General features: G+C 40.0%; 1 protein-coding gene across 3 annotated transcripts in view; it reads left to right on the forward strand.

Annotated features, from left to right (window-relative positions):
- NRP1 (neuropilin 1) overlaps positions 1-21255 on the forward strand; it is a 160459-nt gene that overhangs the window by 46779 nt on the left and 92425 nt on the right. For all 3 annotated transcript variants that reach the window (XM_023218148.2, XM_023218149.2, XM_023218150.2), the window contains one exon: positions 18382-18563. In XM_023218148.2, the coding sequence (XP_023073916.1) occupies positions 18382-18563 (182 nt within the window). The remainder of the gene's footprint in view (positions 1-18381; positions 18564-21255) is intronic.

Below are 21255 nucleotides of genomic sequence, written 5' to 3' on the forward strand. Positions count from 1 at the left end.
TAATAGGCGTTAGGTAACGAAATCCCAGAACGTCTTGGTGAGGCTAAGCCCCCTAAGTATTTAGCATGCCCTTCTGAAGAGATGTTGTTGTCATGATGGCTGTTTTTATAAGGTTTAATGTAATTGGAACAAAAGCAGTATACCCCACCATGCTTTGAGTTTTCCCAGAAGTGATTTATGTGATTTTTAGAAAAAAATTTCTGAAAGTTTAAGGTGTTCTCTTCCAGAGCTAGTTCCTAAATGATTTAGAAGATTCTGGTTAAGTGTTGTTAAAAGTATGAATATAAAATAGTTTGACTACTTGGGCTATGCGGTGGTTGTTCTAGTTTCTATTGTACGTTCATTTTCTCAGTAGTATGAGCTTAATCCCAAGGAAACAGTACTGTTTTTGATTCTCAGAAAAATTTAGGCTAAGAAGGGAGATATTTCCTACCTAAAAGTATACATTTTATCAGGGAAGCAAATAAGACACACAAAACCCCCCTAAAAATAGTTGTAGTGCAACATTTGGCAAACTTTTATTCCTTGGTTTGTACTCCCTAATTAAGGGTTTTATACATTCAAGTAGGGGAACATTTACAGGTGATTGGGTGTAAGAAAAGCTTCACAGAATAAATGAACCTTGGGTGGGCTTTGAAAGAGTGGGATTTGAATCAGCAGCAATAAGAAAAAAGAAACTTCTAGGAAAGGGATGCCAGAAAAATTCTCTAGTTATATGAGCGACATCAGGCTCTTGTCTTTGTCCTTCAAAAGAACTAACATGCCAGGCAAGGTGGTGTGCCTGTAGTCCCAGCTACTCAGGAGGCTGAGGTGAGAGGATCACTTGAGCCTAGGAGTTCTGGGCTGTAGTGCACTGTGCTGATGAGATGTCCACACTGAGTTCAGCATTGATAAAAGTGACCTCCTCGGAGCAGGGGACCAACAGCTTACCTAACGAGGGGTGAACCAGCCCAGGTTGGAAACAAAGCAGGTCAAAACTCTAATGCTGATCACTAGTGGGATTGTGCCTATAAATAGCCACTGCACTCCAGCCAGGGCAACATAGCGAGACTCCATCTCTAAGAAATGTAAAAAGAACTAACACTATCCCAAGAATAGCAACTGGGTAGGGAGTTGGGGCAGAAACGCACCCACAGGATTAGCCAAGGCATGCCTCTTTCTGTTTGAGCTTTAAAATGAAAGTGCTGTGGCCAATACCTGGACATACATTTGATCTCCAAATCACCCATCCTAACTTTCATTTTACCCTGACATTTATCTACCAAGATATATATTTTATTTCTTAGGACCGTCATCAGAGTTCACTTTAACCAGATTTAGATACCATTCTTTACCAAGTCTGGGTTAGAGTTAGAAAGACAGGCACTGTGTTGTTTGCAACCCAGAAAAGCTCGGGCTCACACTATCTTGAGACAGCTCTGACGTTGTGAATGGGCTAAGCATGCTCGAGACTCATGGCAGACAAGCTGCTATGGAAATGTCCTCAAATGATCTTCAGCAGACACAGTTTCCATTTCTCTTACCTTCTCCACAGCACCCATGCTATAGCTTGATATCCTAGTCACAGGCAGCAAGGTTCAGACCCACGGATGAGGCATTGACTCTGTCTATGCCATTCCTTCCACTCCAGACACCTCTATGGGCCCCCAGGTGAAGAATGCAGGAGTTAATTCAGCAGACTCACTAGTCAGGTTAAAGAATTGCCTGTGAAACCCGTGTTCTTATCAAGTCGACAACTCTCCCAACAGTGTTGGGGACATAGCTGCAGTAAAGGTATTCTCATGTGTAACAGGACACCACCTGTTCATTCTTTCTCTCCAAGCTTCTAAAATAATGACAAGCATAAAACCTCTTTCAGCTTTAAAGAAAAATGGGCTACATAAATATAAGCTATTACTACTTTTTTCACTAAAAATTATGTATGTCGTATATGCTAAGAATCCTTTCCTGTTTAATCGCAAAGCATCATGAGAGTAGAAATCAGAACTTTTGCTAGTAGTCTTCTACCATTTGTATGGAAAATTGCCGTGGAAGAAATCAATATTATTACTGTTCAAATATTTGCACAGCCTGTGTTTAACGTGCCTGTCACACATTAATGAGAAAGTATTTTTGAAGACATTGGATTTAAAGAAGAAAACTTAGAAAAACATCAAGTTGAAGTTATTATTTTTAATGACTGCCAAATTCAATGTTAGTTCTGCTCCAGTAGTATTTGAGCTGCTAACCTGTGTTTTTGAGTGTATGTTCTTGGTGAATAATTAGGGAGGAATTCCTTAGTAAGTAATTGATATAAAGGCCATTTGACTTTGAAATTTACAAAAGCCGATTTTAAATTCCTAATTTATGAAGGCTATGTGTGTGTTTAATTAGTGAAAATGGGTATTTTGCTATGTCTGGGAAGGGGGATTATTGCACTCTGAGTCATTAAGAAAGGTCCCCTGAATCAATGACATTTTTACAGTGCAGCAATAATCTTATTATATTAGACACACGCAAAAATGTTAAATGGACTATAAGATTTGGCATGAAATTGCCTAGTTGCATGAGGAGGGGGAAGAGAAAATTCAGCATAGCAATTAAAGAGTTACAAAAATAGACATGTTCTTTGTCCAGAATTTGGAGTTCTTGGCTGGCATGCCCAGTTTGTAAAAGAAAAGTCAGCAGAATAAGTTAAGTTCATTCTGTGGCATCAGAAAGCCAACCCTCAAAATAGATGTGGAAAATGCTTGTGTTAAATGGTCATCCAGGCATTTCTTTGTCTCTCTGGTGCTTGGGGCCATCTATGAGAAACCTGGATCAGCCCTTCCTTCTACCCTGGACCTCTCTCCATTTCCTGGATCCTTGCTCTAAAGAATGATGGGAATATCTTCATTCTCATCACAAGACTCTACCTCTAGATTGCCTGGTTCCAGATTAGCAAGAAGGGCAGAGGCTGGAGGATGTAGGAATGGAGGGAAAAGCAAGGCATTTAAGGGATAAGAACACAGAGGGGAAGTCTAGTCATCCATCCTTCCCTCTGTGACACAGACTTCCCATACATATTGCCGAGCCTGTGAAATACATACATACACACTTTTCAAAGTGCTTGCCATCCCTGTCTTGTTAAAATAATAACATCTCAACAACCTTTATGCAATTAGAGAAGTCATTTCTTATCTGTGTTTGGGCCTGTTTCTTAGGTGTCAGTCTAATAAATGAGTTCTTTAAATTTGTGTCTTCTTATAATGACATAAAATTAGGAACTCATCATGGAGAAGTGAAATCATGGTGCAGATAACTGCAAGGCTATCATGTAGAAGAGGACTTAAATGCAGTCTTACGATCAATGGGTGGGAATGGCATTAAATACTGAAGAAACAATAGTTGAGGGAACAGATTGGAGGCAAAGTAAGGAAGATTTGGAATAATCACCCGGGGGTCAGAGATGGGATGAGCTTCCTGTCGGGATTCAGAATTTCCCCTTCTTGTAGGTTTTGTTTGTTGCTGTTGTTGCTGTTTGTTTTGTTTTGTTTCTGAAATGGAGTCTCGCTCTCTCACCCAGGCTGGAGTGCAGTGGCTCGATCTTGGCTCTCTGCAGCCTCAGCCTCCCTGGTTCAAGCAGCTCTCCTGCCTCAGCCTCCAGAGTAGAGTGGCTGGGATTTCAGGCATGTGCCACCACACCTGGCTAATTTTGTATTTTTAGTAGATATGGGGTTTCACCATGTTGGCCAGTCTAGTCTCAAACTCCTGACCTCAGGTGATCCTCCCACTTCAGCTCCCAAAGTGCTGGGATTACAGCACTGCACCCAGCTCCCTTCCTGTAGGGTTTTGAGCAAGGATGAGAAATCCCGTGGTAGGAATCTCAAATTAGAAGTGGATCCTAATAATCACAGAAAAATCTCTCATCATCGCCTAAAAAATGAGATGTCACGATTTGTCTTTCATCCGAATACTGTGATAAGTTCTGATTCTTCTATTATAACTGCATCTGGAATACTGTTCCAGTCCGTTGAGTGTTCTGGGCTCCGGTTTTTCCATCTATACAATGCAATCTTGGCCTATTATATCTTCCCACTGTACAATATTGCTTCATTCTATTCATGGTGGTCACCTTAACTCAAAGTAGTAAAACCAGGGCATTCTTGACTCCTGCTCTGAGGGAGACAAACTAGAGGAAAACAAGCTAAGTGTATTTGTCAGCCTTGGTTGAGCTCTTTTTACCAAGTATAGGCACAGTCTTAGGTATCAGCATTGTACTTGTTTGGCCAGAAACAGTTGCTAAAACAGTCTTTCAAAGCACTGAGTCAAATTAAATCCTTAACATTGAAGGCAGAATAAGGAGAAAGAACTAGATTGCCAAATTTATCTCTGTCTTCTCAAATGTATGTTTTCATTTACAAAGTTGATTCTCTCCCTGAATTTTTTTTATTGCCTCTGATCTGTGCTTGTGCAAAGTAAATTACCTTTCAAAATAGCACATAGCAAGCACTTCATGACAACACTGATTCCATAGGTATTATGTCATAAAAGGGTCATGTGATCAATGAGATTGACATATGTTGGGTTTAACCAAGTTAATTCAGGCTTTCATAACTCTCAGAGCCTTGAATTTACTGATATAAATTGTGAATATTTATGAAAATAACATTATTTGCAGCATTTCCCTAATTACTATCAAAAACAATTTCTCTTGAAGCATTTTATAAGACTAGTGAGAAAAAGGGAGTAAACACAATAGATAAGAAAGTGATGAAAACAATAATATGATCTAGGGAATTTGCCATAAAGAAAAAGAATTAATGAAATATCTGAAATATGAGGTATTTTTAAATATGACAATTTCAGGAACCTATAATATTTTTAATAAGTTTCAGCTGGAAGGATTTTCAAAAGGCCTGTTTTATTGGACATTTTTAAATGAGCACTTATATGCTCCCAAATAATTCGAAAACGAAAATGCTGAAAAATCAGCTTGTTCCTATCTCTTTCTGTGACTTTATCAATCCTCTTAATGAATTTTATGCATAAAGTACAGTCAACTGCAACTGTCTACATTAAATGTATTCAAAGACATTAAGCTGCTTAAATATGGTAAAAAGCTAAGTTATTTTATATATTCTGGTTTTTAGTAAAAGCAAATCCCCTTTTTGCTGGAATAATAATCTGTCAAAGAAGGTAAAGAACAACATTCTCTCTGCCTTTGCCTACCTGTCTTCTTGTCACAGCTGAGCCTTAAGTATTATCAGGGGGAATTTTTTATACCTTTCTCTAGCTTCTATTGTGTTAGGAGAAGAGTACATTTGGACATGTTTGCTTTATGCCACGTTTTATTTTAGTGAATTTGACCCTATTCCGTTTTTTCCTGTTAGGATTGTCATAAGGTTATCTTGGGATTGAGGAGCACTTTAGATGGTAGGATGGGGGTTGATGTTCCCCTTGTTTAGTTTAAAACATGTTCAACCACAAGGCCCATTTCAGCAAGCTGCACCTTTGTGTGGTCATGTGGTTAAACTTAGCTGAGATGATGCTCCTGCTCTTAGATAACATTTATGGCCATTGCTTTCCTTTCTTCTAAACACACAATTATTCCCTAAGGTCCATATAAATCATGAGGTTACCTAGGTCATTACAATCCTTTCTTCTCTCCATGAGCTTGTTCCTAATATACAGATAGTAAAAGGTTTGCTGTACACCAGTTCATTAGTCTGTAAGGCAAGTCAGTGAAAACAAACAAAATCATGTAAACTACTGGCTAGATAATAAACAGTGTTCTCTGAATCTTTCATTTTCGCATGTTGTCAGAAAAGAAAAAGCTCTAGTTTATATCTGACGTATTATTGTACATCTATAGATATATTTCTCGTTATATAAATTATTCACTGCATTACAAATTGATTTTGGGCATATAGAGGATATTTGGCAGGATAGTAAGACTAATAGAAGTTTAGTAGTATGGAGCAAATACACCCACCTTTTGACTTAATAGAATTTCAAATAATGAAAAAAAGAAAATGGACAAATACTCTAAGCATGAACGTATCAGACTCTAAAGATGATTTATAGCAAACAGTATGCTGCTTCAGTAAACACTGGAGATTAAAGAAAAGGAAACTCTCTAACACATGATCTGTTTTTCTCACGTACATTTCATTCTAGCATCATGAATACATTAGGTACATCTCTAAAAGATTCATATTTGTTGGTTGTGGTTATCTTAGCAGTTTGTACTTTGAGGAAACTGGAAGGGTCTGTTGAACAAAATTGTGCAATTTTGACTTAGGTCAGTGCTCAGTGCCCTTCTTAAAGTTCAGGTGCGGTGGCTCACGCCTGTAATCCCAGCACTTTGGGAGGCCAAGGCAGGTGGATCACAAGGTCAGCAGTTCGAGATCAGCCTGACCAACATAGTGAAACCCTGTCTCTACTAAAAATACAAAAATTAGCTGGGTGTGGTGGTGGGCACCTGTGGTCCCAGCTACTCAGGAGGCTGAGGCAGGAGAATTGCTTGAACCCAGGAAGCAGAGGTTGCAGTGAGCCAAGATCGTGCCACTGCACTCCAGCCTGGGTGACAGAGCAAGACTCTGCCTCAGAAAAAAGACAAAAAAGTTCAGCTCAACATTTCTTTTAATATTAGTGCCACTAAAAGGAAGAAGCATCTAACTGCTCTCAGTAGACCCATTTTTCTTCAACATTTTTTGCTTTTGTTCAGAAAAGATGACTGGTCATTTTAAGATAAAGGACTTCCCTGTTCCAGAATAAATAATCTCCCCTAGTTGATGCTGAAAATGTTCTATGGTAGTTATTGGGTGGGGTGCGGTGGGGGGCCTTTAAAAAAATAAGAATTCGCCAATTTTAATTCCTGTAGCTTTGATTAGCAAACTACCTAGATCCCCACTGGATAATTACTAATTAATCAGGAGGATTTTAAAAATGTCTTTAAATTAGCACATTAGGTCCTATAATATAAAACAGAATTATTGCTTCATTTCTTGTTTCCAAAGAATTAAAAAGAAAATTTGAGGATTATGATTTTGTGATGCAGTAAGCCAGACGTACTGCCTTTCCAGAACTGGAAATTGCACCCTGGTGCCTCTACCATACCAATTAAGGGGGCTGTTTGAGCAAATTCAGCACTGCACGCTAATAGCACTAATCCAACTGCACTTCATTAAATCAGTTGGGTACATCAATGGAAACACTTAACGGATTTCATGATTAAAAAAAAAAAATACCATAGTATATATAAATCGCTTTATTTAACTCCATTACTGACAATGGCCTTGATTGACTGAACTTTGAGAGCAATGCTAGGGCAAAACTGACTGTCATTCCAAATAGTAATTTTCAGAATATCAGGCTATGGTCATATTCTGAGAGTTGGTTATCTTCTAAGTTATCACTGGGAGATAGCAATAGCTAAATTTCCTGAACTGCCTAAACTACAGCCTGTTTTGACCTGGTAGCATACCCTGTGGAAAACAAAGCTCTTCTCCATTTGGTTTTCTATGTATTTGTCTCTTTCCTTCTCTCCATATCCCAACCTCACTTGGAAAGGGACCATCGAACTGTTACAAGCATCGTGACATATATGATTTCATTTATTTCTCCCTGGGTTTCTGCGAGGTAATCATCATTTTGTCCATTTTACAGATGAGCCACTGAGACTCACAGAAATCAGTTAGTGACCTGTCCAGGGCACAAGTCAGTGGCAGATTGACTGAGATCACAGTCATCCAGTCTTGGCTGACTTCACTGCCAGACGTCAGGCAGGTGTCACCTCCTTTCCTCATTGTCCCCTGTGACACTTTGTGAGGTGTCAAAGATAGTGATCCTTCTTATTGGAGGAGCCACCTTTTGGATCAAAGGTGCAGGAGTGGCTCCTGAGCCTGGGAACAAAGAACAGAATCCATTTCTTATGGCCTGAACCTTCTCTGCATGACTGTGATTAAAAAAACAAAGGGTCAGTTCACTTTAAAAAAATTACTTTGGAGGCCAGGCATGGTGGCTCACACCTGTAATCTCAGCACTTTGGGAGGCTGAGATGGGTGAATTGCTTGAAGTCAACAGTTCAAGACCAGCCTGGCCAACATGGTGAAACCCTGTCTCTACTAATAAAGTACAAAAATTAGCTGGGTGTGGTGGTGCACACCTGTAATCCCAGCTACTTGGGAGGCTGAGGCAGGAGAATCACTTGAATCTGGGAGGCAAAGGTTGCAATAAGCCGAGATTGTGCCACTGCAGTCCAGCCTGGGCAAGAAAGTGAGACTTTGTTTCAAAAAAAAAAAAAAAAAAAGTTTTTTTTTTTTTTGAGACAAGGTCTCACTTTATCACCCAGGCTGGAGCTCAGCGGTGCCATCTCGATTCAAGCTCCCAGGTTCAAGTGATCCTCCTGCCTCAGCCCCACAAGTAGCTAGGACTACAGGCGTGTGCCACCACGCCCAGCTAATTTTTGTATTTTTGGTAGAGACGGGGTTTCACCACATGGCTCAGGCTGGTCTCGAACTCCTGAACTCAAGCAGTCCGCCCACCTCGACATCCCAAAGTGCTGGGATTACAGGTGTGAGCCACAGTGCCTGGTGGAGAATATTCTTTACAGGAAAAAAAAAATTCAAAGTAAGGATATAAGGACTTAAAGCAATAAGAAGGAAGTAAATATGTACAAAATGCCTCCTTTATCACTTCTTGATGGCTGGACTTGCTATATAAACTCTTCTTGAGACAATCCATGAAAGTAATTCTTTTTTTTTTTTCCCTGAAGAACAGTGGAAAGTTGGCAAGGAGTAAAAATTTTCTACGAAATAGGGAGGTGAACAAGTTATAAATGATGTTAATATCTTCCAGATGGCACAGTTTTACATGGGAATTGAGTTTATCGTAATTACAGGCATGTGAGTTTTCTACAAATACTGAACTTTGCAAGTCTGACACTAGAAGATTCCATCACTTCTGGAGCAGAGTTGTTTTTAAGGGAGGCATTCCTTCCCTTCCGTTTAGACTGCTTCCTTGGGTTCTGTAATCTGGGGTAAATCAGAGAAATATTTTCCCATGCGAAGGGTGATTTTTTTAAAAACAAGTCTTCCTGGACAATAAATCTTAATTATGAAATGAAACTCCTCAGAAACAAGAAATTTAGATTCCAAATATTTTTTCATTAACATTATATATTTTGATCATTGTTTAACACCATATGTATTTAATGCTTTGATACATTTATTTTTGAGTTAAGCCGTTATCACTTTTCTGTCTCTAGACGTGTGTTGGGCAATCAGTCTTGGAGCTTCTGGTTTTGCTTCAATCAGGAGAGTGTGGCTCAATCAATTATCCTGCTTTCCTATTCATTGTGAGCAATGCCTGTAGGCTCAGAGCTCCCAAACCTATAGCCACTATGGTGAGAGACATTGAAACAGCCTTCACCATCACTTGCCTCCCAGTCCTGCCCTTGGTTTTACTCTGGACCCGACTGCCTTTTGCTGCATCAGGAGATGGAGGAGATGATCCCTCCTGCCTTCAGTACCCATTGCAGCTTTCAATCCCCATGGGTCCTAGCAGAACCTGGTCTTAGTGGTAGGCAGAATTCCAAGAGGGTCCCCAAGATCTACAGCCTCTCATATCCACCTACTTTCTCCCAGTTATTCAATCAACCACGAATCTAGGAGCTTCTGCAAAGGGCTTTTGCAAATTTAATTAAAGTACCAAATCATCCATCAACCTCAAGAAAGGGAGATTATCCTGGGTGAGATGACTTCATCTGGTGAAAGGACTGAGCATTTCCAGAAGCCTGTGGAAATGTGAGAAGAATGCAATGCTAGGGAGATTATCAACTGCTGGCACTGAAGACGGAGAGGATCTGGGAGCACCCACAGCTGGCAGCCAGAAAGAGGGCAGAGGCTGCAGCCCTGCAGCTGCAAGAACCTGAACTCTGCCACAGTGGTATGAGCTTCCAGGAGGATCCCCAGCTCCAGATGAGATTGCAGCCCAGCCAGCACCTTGATTTCTGCCCGTGATGTCCTGAGCAGAGAATCCAGCAAGGTCATCCCAGACTTCTGATCTGTAGACCTGTGAGCTAAGAACTGTGTGTTGTTTCAAGTCACTAAATTGGTGATAATTTGTTACTTTGCAATAGGAAACCAACAGTCCACTATCTGCTAGACATTCATTGCCTTGGTTTCTCTCCTTCCAAGTCAGCCTTGACTAACCATCACCCATGACAGCTCTCATATTCCTGTGCACAATCAATTATTATTCCTTTGCATTACTACAGTGAAAGCCATTTTGATCTCTTTTAATGTTTCTTATAAATTTTTTCTTTGATATTTTATTTTTTCCTCACTTTTGTAATACCTTGTTTCCTGAGACTATAAACTCTTGTACCTGACGTGATTATCTATTTCATCAATTAATCATCAGTTTTCTTTAGTGACAATAAAATTACTGATAGTCATTGTTATGACCCCTGAGACATTACAAAAACTTAAAGGTTACATTTTTAATGTGTGAGATTAGCTTTGTGAGCTTTACTGTACTTTGATTATTCGAGAACTGGTCATCTCAGCATGATATATATGGAAACCTTTCCTAAACTGAATCAGAGTAAGATGTTAAGTGGACTATATCAGATTGGAATTTCTTGCAGGAGAATGTCCTTGAAGCCTTTGGACAAACTCAAGGGTAACACTATGTAGGATTTTGAGGAAGACAATGACATAAGACAAGACAAATGTTTCTGAAAACATTTTAATTTTTTCTTTCTGCAAGAGAGGTGAGGACTTGGTGTCCCATTTACAGTCAGTGAAGTTGGTTGCAGGAGAGAGGGTGTAGCTTAAGTACATCCAGCAGCCACTGATGGATGTCACATTGCTGCTCTGGTCTTAGCACCACGTTCTTCCCAGCTCTGTGGCTTGTGTCCAAGCAGCCCAGGAGATCCTCCCTGAAATTTGGAACTTGTACTTATTTTGGAGCTATGCAGACAGCAAAAACCTTGAGTCATCCCATGTAGTAATAGATGGAATCTGAGTTTGGGTGATAAGATTGGTGAAGGAGTTCAGTGGTAGGGAAATGGAAAGGCTACTAAATAATCACTGCCCTACCAAAATGAATGGGATTATTAATAAGTCATAAGTGCTTGCCCCAACAGAAAAAAAAAATGTCAGCTTACACCCTGACAGTATCTACAGCGTATTACTAGATGCAAATATGCATAAACACATCACAAAGTATAGAAGTAGTAATGCTATAGTTTAAAAATTAGATTTGTGGGGTGTATTGAAAGGACCACAAGAAGTAAGAAAAACGGAGTTTTAGGAAGTGTCATAAAATGTAAAAATAAGCCCTGGATCAAAGACATATGTCCCACAGTCCTGCTTATAATACACAGAGAGCAAATTGGAAGATAGATACATAGATAAATGAATGAATGAGTGAATAAATACATTAAATATGTGTGAAAAATATATATAGAAAAATATGTTTTTTTAAAAAAATACTTTATAAACTTAAAAACAAACTTCAAGGGAAACTACAATATAATAAAGCAATATTCTTTATTATTCTTCTTTAATATTTTATAGCATGCAATTTTATATTTTACACACATTTAGAATGACTTTCATAGAAATTTGACATTTGACCACATGCTAGGAACTGGGAGGACAGCAGCCAGGTCATGGCCCAGCCTCTCCGTTTCTCATAGAAAGGTCTAGGGATTCTCTGGCACTGCTCTGAGGCTCAGGTCCCTTAGCTGCTCTGAAACTGGGCATTGCCACCCAGGCTGGTGGCAGTGCTGGTGGCGGTCAGGCCTTCCCTGGAGCTGCCCGTGATCAGGCCCACAGTGCTGGTGCGAGGAAGGAAACAAAATTAGCGCTACCATGCAGCCCCCTCCAGGAGCCAACCGTGTTTCATCTCAGTCTTGCAGGGTGGGCTTTGTTTCCAGTAGTCATGAGGTCCCCGAGCAGGAGGACCAGGACAGCTCTGGCAGGAAGCCCATTCTGTGGGACTCACCAGACACCAAGACTGCTGCCTGTGTCTGTCTCTCTCTGTCACATACACTCACTCATGCACTGCTTATATCATAAGCACTTTTTCACTGATTATGTCATAAACATTTTTCCTGTATTTAAAAACTTTTATTCAGCATATTTTTTTTTTTTTAATTTTAGAGACAGGGTCTTGCTCTGTTGCCCAGGCTGGAGTGCAGTGGCACAATCACAGCTCACTGCAGCCTCAAACTCCCGGGCTTAAGTGATCCTCCCACCTCAGCATCCCAAGCAGCTGGGACTACAGACACGAGCCACCATACCCTGCTAATTAAAAAAAAAAAAAAAAAAAAATTGTAGACAAGGGGTTAGGGGCTCTTGCTTTGTGGCCCAAGCTGGTATCGAATCATGGGACATATGTCTTTGATCCAGGACTTATTTTGTGTTATCTCTTGTAGTCCTTTCAATAAATCTTTGTGCAAACCAAGATGCTCTAAGCACACAGAAAAATCAATGAGGTATTAGTTGATGAGACAATTGCCTAGCAACAATAACCAGTGGAAAAATGAATCACCCATAGTTAATGTGGCGAATTCTAAAGTAAGGCCACACCCATCCCCCTCCCTGCAAAATATGAAAGGGAGTAACAAGTGCAGATACCGGAATCAAGCTTGCCTCAAAGTAGGAAATATTAAAAGCATAAAAAGTACCTCATTCCTGGGTCTCTTATACAGCACTCCCCCAGCTCAGGGCTCTTTCTAGCATACCACCTACTACCTGCCTTCCTGGGATCATTGTAAAGACTAAATTAGATAATACATGTGAGAACACGCTGACATGGAAATTCCCGTGCAATGTCAAGAATTCTTGCCAGCCTTTCAGAAAATAGGAGATCAAATCCAATTCATTTTAACTTTCTGGTCCTAAAAATAAATATCACACAGAGCATCTCATTGATCCAGTGGTAAAATAAATAAATAAATAAATAAATAAATAAACAAATAGAAGCCAGTCTTTGATTCACTTCCAAGATAGTGTTTTTTTTTTTAACCAAAAAATGGAAAATAAGGCAAACAGGTATTGATTTGCTTATTTCTATATAGGTAGTTAGTGCTTTTCAAAATAATTTTTATGTGATTATGAAGGACTACTTGTCCATTGTAAAAATTTTGAAAAATACAGAAATGAATAAGGAACGTAACGTCACTACCCAGAGATAACCACCTAATGGCTTGGCCTAGTTAGTTCCTTCCAGCTTTTTTTCTGAATATGAATAAGAATTGAGAATATACTGTACATAGGGTTTTATATTCTGATTTTTCACCGATTATATCATAAGCATTTTTCCTGTTATTTAAGAAACTTGTTGAGCATTTTTTTTTTTAATTTTAGAGACAGGGTCTTGCTCTGTTGACCAGGCTGGAGTGCAGTGATGCCATCACAGCTCATTGCAATCTCAGACTCCTAGGCTCAAGTGATCCTCCCACCTCAGCCTCCCAAGCAGGCAGGACTACAGGCACAAGCCACCATATCCTGCCAATTAAAAAAAAAAAAAATTGTAGAGAAGGGGTTGGGGGTTCTTGCTTTGTTGCCCAGGCTGGTCTCAAACTCCTGGCCTCAAGCAATCCTTTTGCCTCAGCCTCCCAAAGCACTGGAATTACAGGTGTGAGCCACCATGCCTGGCCTGAACATGTTTGTTTGTTTGTTTGTTTGTTTGTTTGTTTGAGACGAAGTCTCACTCTGTTGCTTAGGCTAGAATGCAGTGGCGCCATCTCGGCTCACTGCAGCCTCTGCCTCCCAGGTTCAAGTGATTCTCCTGCCTCAGCCTCCCGAGTAGCTGGGACTACAGGGGCCCACCACCACGCCTGGCTAATTTTTTGTATTTTTAGTAGAGACGGGGTTTCATCATGTTAGCCAGGATAGTCTCGATCTCCTGACCTCGTGATCCACCAGCCTTGGCCTCCCAAAGTGCTGGGATTACAAGCATGAGCTGAATATGCTTTTTAGTGACTGAATAATATTCCATGGTATTTGACATTATTCTGGGTTGTTTCCTTAGAACAGATTTCTAAAATATGCTTTTGTTAAATAACAGGCGATGACTCTTTTAAGACTTTTCATACATTGTGATTAGAACATTGCAAGCAAGCCAGAACCATTAGGGGACGACTCTGGTGTAAAACTCAGAAACACAGATGCAGACTAATTGGTTCCTCCTAGCTCCACCACTGTATATTTTTATTTCCAAATCGTCTTTCTAATACTCTGGAAGAAAAATCTGTTCTCTTTTGGGGGATACGTAAGTTAATTCTTGGACGGCAGCACAGCGATCGTTTACAGGTTGTTCAGTTTTAATGGCTATTAATGCCTCGTGCAAAATAAACCAAAGACCCACAGAAACACATTTTTGCAGGTGAAAATTGTGTTCGCCGATATCATTTCTCACTCCAGCTTATGATGTCAGGCATCATGTTTCTCAATTATTAATGTATGTATGCCAGTGGGGGGAGATCTTCTTGGAAGGAGATTAAAAAGACACCACCACCTCAAATCCCCCTTCCTAATAATGTGAAAATGTCCAGAAGTCTGGGGAGTTGGTACAGTAGCTCACAGTGTCAGACAACACCCTGTGGAGGATTAGCTTCCTTTCCATTAACCATCTCCACCGGAGAGAGTCAGGGGTCATTTGTGCTTCCAAGAGAAAACCTGACTTAGGCAAAGTCACTATTCATCTGTTCAGCACCGCATACCTATAAAGCCTCCGAAACCGCTCTTTAGTGACTGAATACATTTCTCACTTTCCCATCACTTTTCCCCTGACTTGGCCATTTTCCTAAAGCCATAATTCAAACTTTCCCAAAGAAAAAAAAAAATCTCTAGGTAATCCTTCTAAGAATTCTTAGAAAGAAATCTTTATTCTTTGAGCACTCTTCTGGGAAACCTAACCTGTGATTACTGTTAGGATTCAAAATGTTTCACCACCCGGATCTACGTAGATAAATTGAGCCTGGGGAAATACGGAGCCAGTAGGCTTTTAGCTTGAGGAGTGTGGATTCTAAAGCCACGGACGCTCATGAAAACAACGACCTGGTGGATTAAACCCCAAAATTGAAACTGTGGCAAAATACCTTTTAATTACAAAAGGGTTTAGGCAGAGATCTATCTTTGAGTTAGTTGGCTGTAATGTTCACCCACTTCACCACTGTTACTATAGAATGGAAAAGGTTTAAGGTAGAAAACTTAAGAAAAACAATGGGAAGATGCCTAAATGAGGAGGGAGGGGTTGGTTGTCTTCTGAATATTTAAAAAATCCACATCATGTTTACATTCTGGGGGCAGTAAGCGTGGAGGGTGAGGTCTGGAGAGGGACCTTCCCCAGATGGGAGCCCTGTCTGTATGTGAGCAGAGAGAAAAACACCTTGCATAGAATGGTGATGCCCTTTGGATCCATTCATAGCCTCCTTGTAAACTGGAGCTTTCTTTTTCCAGAGCAGGGACCCAGACAGACAGAGGGGTCAACTCTCTGACCCCTCCCCTAGTTTTTATGAATTAAATTTCTCGGACCTAATTCCCAGCTCTCATCCTGCGTCTGGAACACGGGGAGTGAATGAGAGCCAAACAGGTGCCTTCATTTTCACCTTTGCCGGGCTGCTGTGCTGTCGTGACTGGAGATCTTGACATCCCGAGCAATGCCGTGTTTGCCACACTGGCAACAGTAACAGAGCAATGTGCAGCCGGCTTCGGGATCAAAATTTGCAAACTCAGGATCCTGGGCCTCAGGCCAATGCAGTCTGGGTGCGTTGCAGTGGTGACACGTTTAGTCTCTAGGGAGGGATGCTGGCACACCAGTTGCATTCCTGGCAGCACGCTTGCCAGTGCGAAACTTAGCGAGCGGAGCTGGTATCAACTCCAGAGGGAGACGCAAGCTGCTTCCTTAACTTCTTTGGCAATACTCTCCTCTGCAACTTGTGCGCAGTACACCCTCCTGAATATTTACAAGAGCTGCTATTTGTGATACTCTTTGGGGCCCTGTTGGATAGTAGTTTGAAGAGAAGTGCTAAAACGATAGCAGCCTTCCAGTTTACAAATGTAACTATAGTATTCCTGAATAATTCAATTTCCTAAAATTGGCACTTAACTGTGCAATGACTTATTTCTTGCTGGGAAGAGATTCTAATCCGGGCCCCACCCCCCACTCACCACCCCACACATACTTTTAAAAATAGCTTTTACTTTTGCCAAGAGGAGCGCCTAGTATTTACTATTGGAGGATATGTGAATTAAAATACTAGCTCCTTTCCCTGTTGCAATCCACCGGCACTATATTAGCTGAGTTCTCTGCTACCTGAGAGGAACGTATCCTCAACAGAAATGCCCTTAGTTTTTCAGAATGCCTCATCCACCTCTCTTATTTGTGCTTGGAAGGCAACATGAGCTAGAATTTGGCCACTTAGTATTCAGACCATGTCAGGATTCAAGTAAAAAGCCTATATTGCAGAGCTGGATGCACCGTCGCCAGGCCAAACACAGTCAACAGTTCAAATCACAGTTAAATTATAAGAAGGCGTGGGGTGAAACATGCAAACCTGCCTTGTCAATGAAGCAGTAGAGATAAAAGGAATTACTCCATAAATGCCAGCTTGTGGGGCTTTAATGAGTACAGAGATGGTGTCCTTTCCAGCTACATCCCATTGATTATAAAGGCTAGTTAAGATTTTAAACATAATGCTTTCTTCTTCCTCCTCCTCCTCCTCCTTTTCCTCCTCCCCTCCCCTCCTCCTCCTTTTTCTCCTCCTCCTCCTTCTCTTTTGTCTTCTTTTAACATGCAAAGCATTTCCCAAAGTATGGAGAAATGAACAATACCTCTGTGTATTTCCATAATTTTGCAAAGGGACGGTGGTGTTAGCAGGCCAAGTATCTACTACTGGAAGCATCATATGTAGCAGAGGAAATGCAGTTAATACAATAATTCACATATGTTAATGCTTAGTTCCATCAATGTCAGCTTTATTTTCTTCTTGATATACACAAAGCTGGCACACAGTTTTAACTGATGAGGTAATGTCATTTTTAATTTAGAGAGCCTTAAGCTGTCCACTTTAACTAGTGATATCATGGTTGCAGTTGTCTCCTGAGACTTTATGTAAACATAAGTCATGCATCCCAGGCAGTTTGAGAAGAGATTGTTAAAGATGACATTGGGCATTATGAAGATTTCCCCCACTTTGATCTATTTTAAATTGCCAGATACAGTTTATGTTACTGCCATATTTTAGCCATTCCTGAAATTAATATATCCCAGGACTTTTGAACCAAGTTAAGCACAGAAATAAAATAAAGTTTGGAAATGAATGTCTTGTAATGTTTTCATGTCATTTCTAGAAGAAAAATGGAAGATGAATCAGATTCTCTTGCTCCTAGGTGACTTGGTAAATAAAAAGAGAAGGAAGAGCAAGCTATTAAGAAATACATAACACCAAATAAACAAAAGCCTTCTTATTTTCCTAGGGGACACGAGTGTATTGGTGATGGCTTTGTACATTTTAAAGATAAATAAGATCCAAGTATATCTTATTTCCGTGTTAACTTTTGAGTAATATTTATGGTCACTTTCCTTACGATTTGTATCCTTAGTGTCATTATTAAGCCTGAATTTTAAATCTCATCACTTTTGTGGTATCAAGCGTTTCTCTCTCAAACAACAAGATTTCTTTAAAGACTCAAACAATGATATTACTTTAAAGATTCAGACTGGCAGGTATAAACACAGTTATTTTCCATTCTTAACTAAACTTTTTCTTGGGAGAAATTACGCTCTAGGATCCAAGTGTCATTTGGGGGAAGATAATCTGTGTTTTAACTATTGGATGTGGCTACTGAGAGACTATTTTCAAAGAAGTCTGGAGTTTGGTGGAATGCAGTTAAATAGTAAAGAATCTGTTTATTATTCTGTGGCCATATGTTTAGAGGGTCGCTCACAGAAATCAAAGTATTGTTCATAGAAAGCTCCAGCCAAGGAGACATTTTGAATTCATAAAAGAACTTCACAGTTTGAAAAGAATGCATAGCATTATGTATTGACACCCCACCACCATAGACAAAGGAACACAATTTAATAATAGAGGATTGTGCTCATGAGATTTTTCTTTTTCTTTTTAATTGGTTACTTTAACTGACATTGTCTGCAAGTATAATGGACACCATTATTCTTAATAGTTCTGTGTTGCCAGATGTATGCAGACATGATGTAGTCCATTTTAATTATTTCGTTTTGCTAGATTTTTTTTCCCCTCCATTTAATGCAGTGAAGAGTGCAGATAGAACTTTTTTTTCCTGGCACACTATGCTAGATGATGCTGGTGTCTAAGTTATTGAAATTTAAAGGGCATTTCTCACCAACCTAATGTTTTCTTCCATGTTTGTGTGTTAGGTATGACTACGTGGAAGTCTTCGATGGAGAAAATGAAAATGGACGTTTATGGGGAAAGTTCTGTGGAAAGATAGCCCCTCCTCCTGTTGTGTCTTCAGGGCAATTTCTTTTTATCAAATTTGTCTCTGACTACGAAACACATGGTGCAGGATTTTCCATACGTTATGAAATTTTCAAGAGAGGTGAGTGAATAGCTTACGGTAGAACAAAGATGACTAAAAGTTCATTTAGGCCGAGTGCGGTGGCTCATGCCTGTAATCCCAGCACTTTGGAAGGCTGAGGCGGGTGGATCATTTGAGCTCAGGAGTTCAAGACCAGCCCGGTCAATATGGCAAAACCCAGTCTCTACTAAAAATACAAAAATTAGTGGGGCATGATGGTGTATGCCAGTAATCCCAGCTACTCGGGAGGCTGAGGCAGGAGAATCACTTGAATCTGGGAGGTGGAGGTTTCAGTGAGCTGAGTGTCTTAAAAAAACCAAAAATTTATTTAACCTTGTTTGAGTTCACAAAAGACAAAGTGAAAAGAAAGACAGGAGTAATGCTTTTATCCTTTTGTAAAATATATATCCTCATTATAAAAATGTTGGGAAGTACTTTAAATAAGGTTAAATTATCCATTGTATGGAGGAAGTGTGCTTAAAATTGAAAAAAAAAAAAGTATTTCAGCAATGAAACTTTCACCAGTCTGAAGTGTTGGCCAGTGTTACAAGGCAGCAGTCTCCAACCTTTTTGGCACCAGGGACCAGCTTCATGGAAGAAAATTTTTCCACTGACAGGGTTGGGGGATGGTTTCAGGATGATTCAAGCACATTACATTGATTGTGCACTTTATTCCCATTATCATTACTTTGTAATATATAATGAAATGATTATACAACTCACTGTAATGTAGAATCAGTGGGAACCCTGAGCTTGTTTTTCTGCAACTAGACGGTCCCATCTACAGGTGATGGGAGACAGTGACAGATCCTCAGGCATTAGATTCTCCTATAAGGAGAGCGCAACCTGGATTTCTTGCACACACAGTTCACAAAAGGGTTTGCGGTCCTATGAGAATCTAATGCGGCAACAGATCACTGATCTGACAGGAGGAGGAGTTCAGGCAGTAGTTCCAGGGATGGGGAGTGGCTGTAAATACAGGCAAAACTTGGCTCGCCTGCCACTCGCCTCCTGCTATGTGGCCCAGTCCCTAACAAGCCACAAACTGGTACCAGTCTGCGGTCCGAGGGTTGGGGACCTCAGTTATAAGGTATACACTCCGTAAGCTTTTTAAAAAGCATTTATTCTTATCTGTCTTCTTCAAAAATAGGTTTGATCTATTCTTGAAGTTTGATTTCTTTCGTTAAAAATGCATCAGCCAGCCATGGTGGTGCGTGCCTGTAATCAGTTCCAGCTACTTGGGAGGCTGAGGTGGGAGGATTGCCTGAGCGCAGGAGTTGGAGGCTGCAGTTGAGGCTTGATTGTGCCACAACACTCCAGTCTGGGTGACAGAGCAAGAAGAGCCTGTCTCTAAATATAAATTTAAAGATAATTTAAAAGTAATAAACAAATTAACAAACATGTAAAGTTATCTGGTTGTCACTGTTTTTAGCAACAGCCTATAAGTTCCTTTCATGTGTGAAATTCAGCTTTCCTATTACTGATATTTTTAAGTTGGCATTAATGTATAGAAAACCAATCCAGGGACGAAGGATCAAGATTTGAATGTATTGTCTTGGAATACAGAAGAAAAAGCTTGTTTTGATAAAAAAAAAAAAAAAATCTAACCACATCAATTTCAAAAGCCTTCCGTCTTCTGGGTTCGTGATAACTGAGAAAAATTTAAAGGGGAGTTGTTAGGGGCTCCAGGAAACATTGCGAAAACTTCTTTACCTTTCGAAGATATTTGGCTCTGACACCATAAAAACAGGGATAGATGGAGAGAACTTTCAGAAATTTAAGCACATAAGTACTTAGAACACCTTTTGTATAGATAATAGTATACATATGACATCAATATAAACAGATGATGAATGTACATATTTTTAGTGATGAAAACTGTTTGACTTGTTATAGAAGTCATATTATACGTGTCTGTATATGTACACACACACATCTACACCTGCTTGCTTACCTGTATGTGGCACTATCAAAGACAAACGTGTCAGAAAAGGGGCTAGGAATAGCCTTTTATTTTCAGTTTTCTTAGAGATCTGAAGACAGTTGAAGGAGAAAAGAGAGATCTGTCACTAACTCATGAAGAATTCTTTGTGTTCCTTCCAAAGGAACTCAGCTCCCTACGTATCTGTGAGTCTCAGATGTACCAAAGCTTCCTGTCCTACTCTCCAAGCCCATTCTTCAGACTTGAAGTCTTCTTTTGTTCTTTCTCTTCTTGACTTCCCACATCCAATATGGCATCCACTGCTTTTTAATTTTTATCCAAAAGTCTCAAAGACTCTCAACTTCTTTTCCATGTCACTGCCATTAACCAAATAGGCCCCAGTTGTGGCCCTCCCATGTGACTCTCTCCTGCTCACAGCTTCTCAAACAGGCAGGAAGCCACTGTCCTCAAAACGTCCACAGAGGGTCTCTGTCACCCCACTGGGCAAGATTGAGGTCCTGCTCAAAACTTAGCATCAACTGCATACAAATCATTAATATAATCATTGATGAAAACATAACACACACACACACACACACACACATGTAAAAGCACAGGTCATGAATGTTTTTTCCTCAAAAGCTGTTTAATGATATTGTAGAATTCATGGATCATTGTTCTTTTGAAAATACAGCACTTCTTTCAGGATGCAGCAATTTCAAGTTTCCTGAAAACACATGAATTACACTAATCATAGTTTAATGCAACCAGAATGGCCTTGAGGTTTCCGGT

The sequence above is a fragment of the Piliocolobus tephrosceles genome, chromosome 9 (genome assembly GCF_002776525.5).
Source record: "Piliocolobus tephrosceles isolate RC106 chromosome 9, ASM277652v3, whole genome shotgun sequence".
NCBI lineage: Eukaryota > Metazoa > Chordata > Mammalia > Primates > Cercopithecidae > Piliocolobus > Piliocolobus tephrosceles.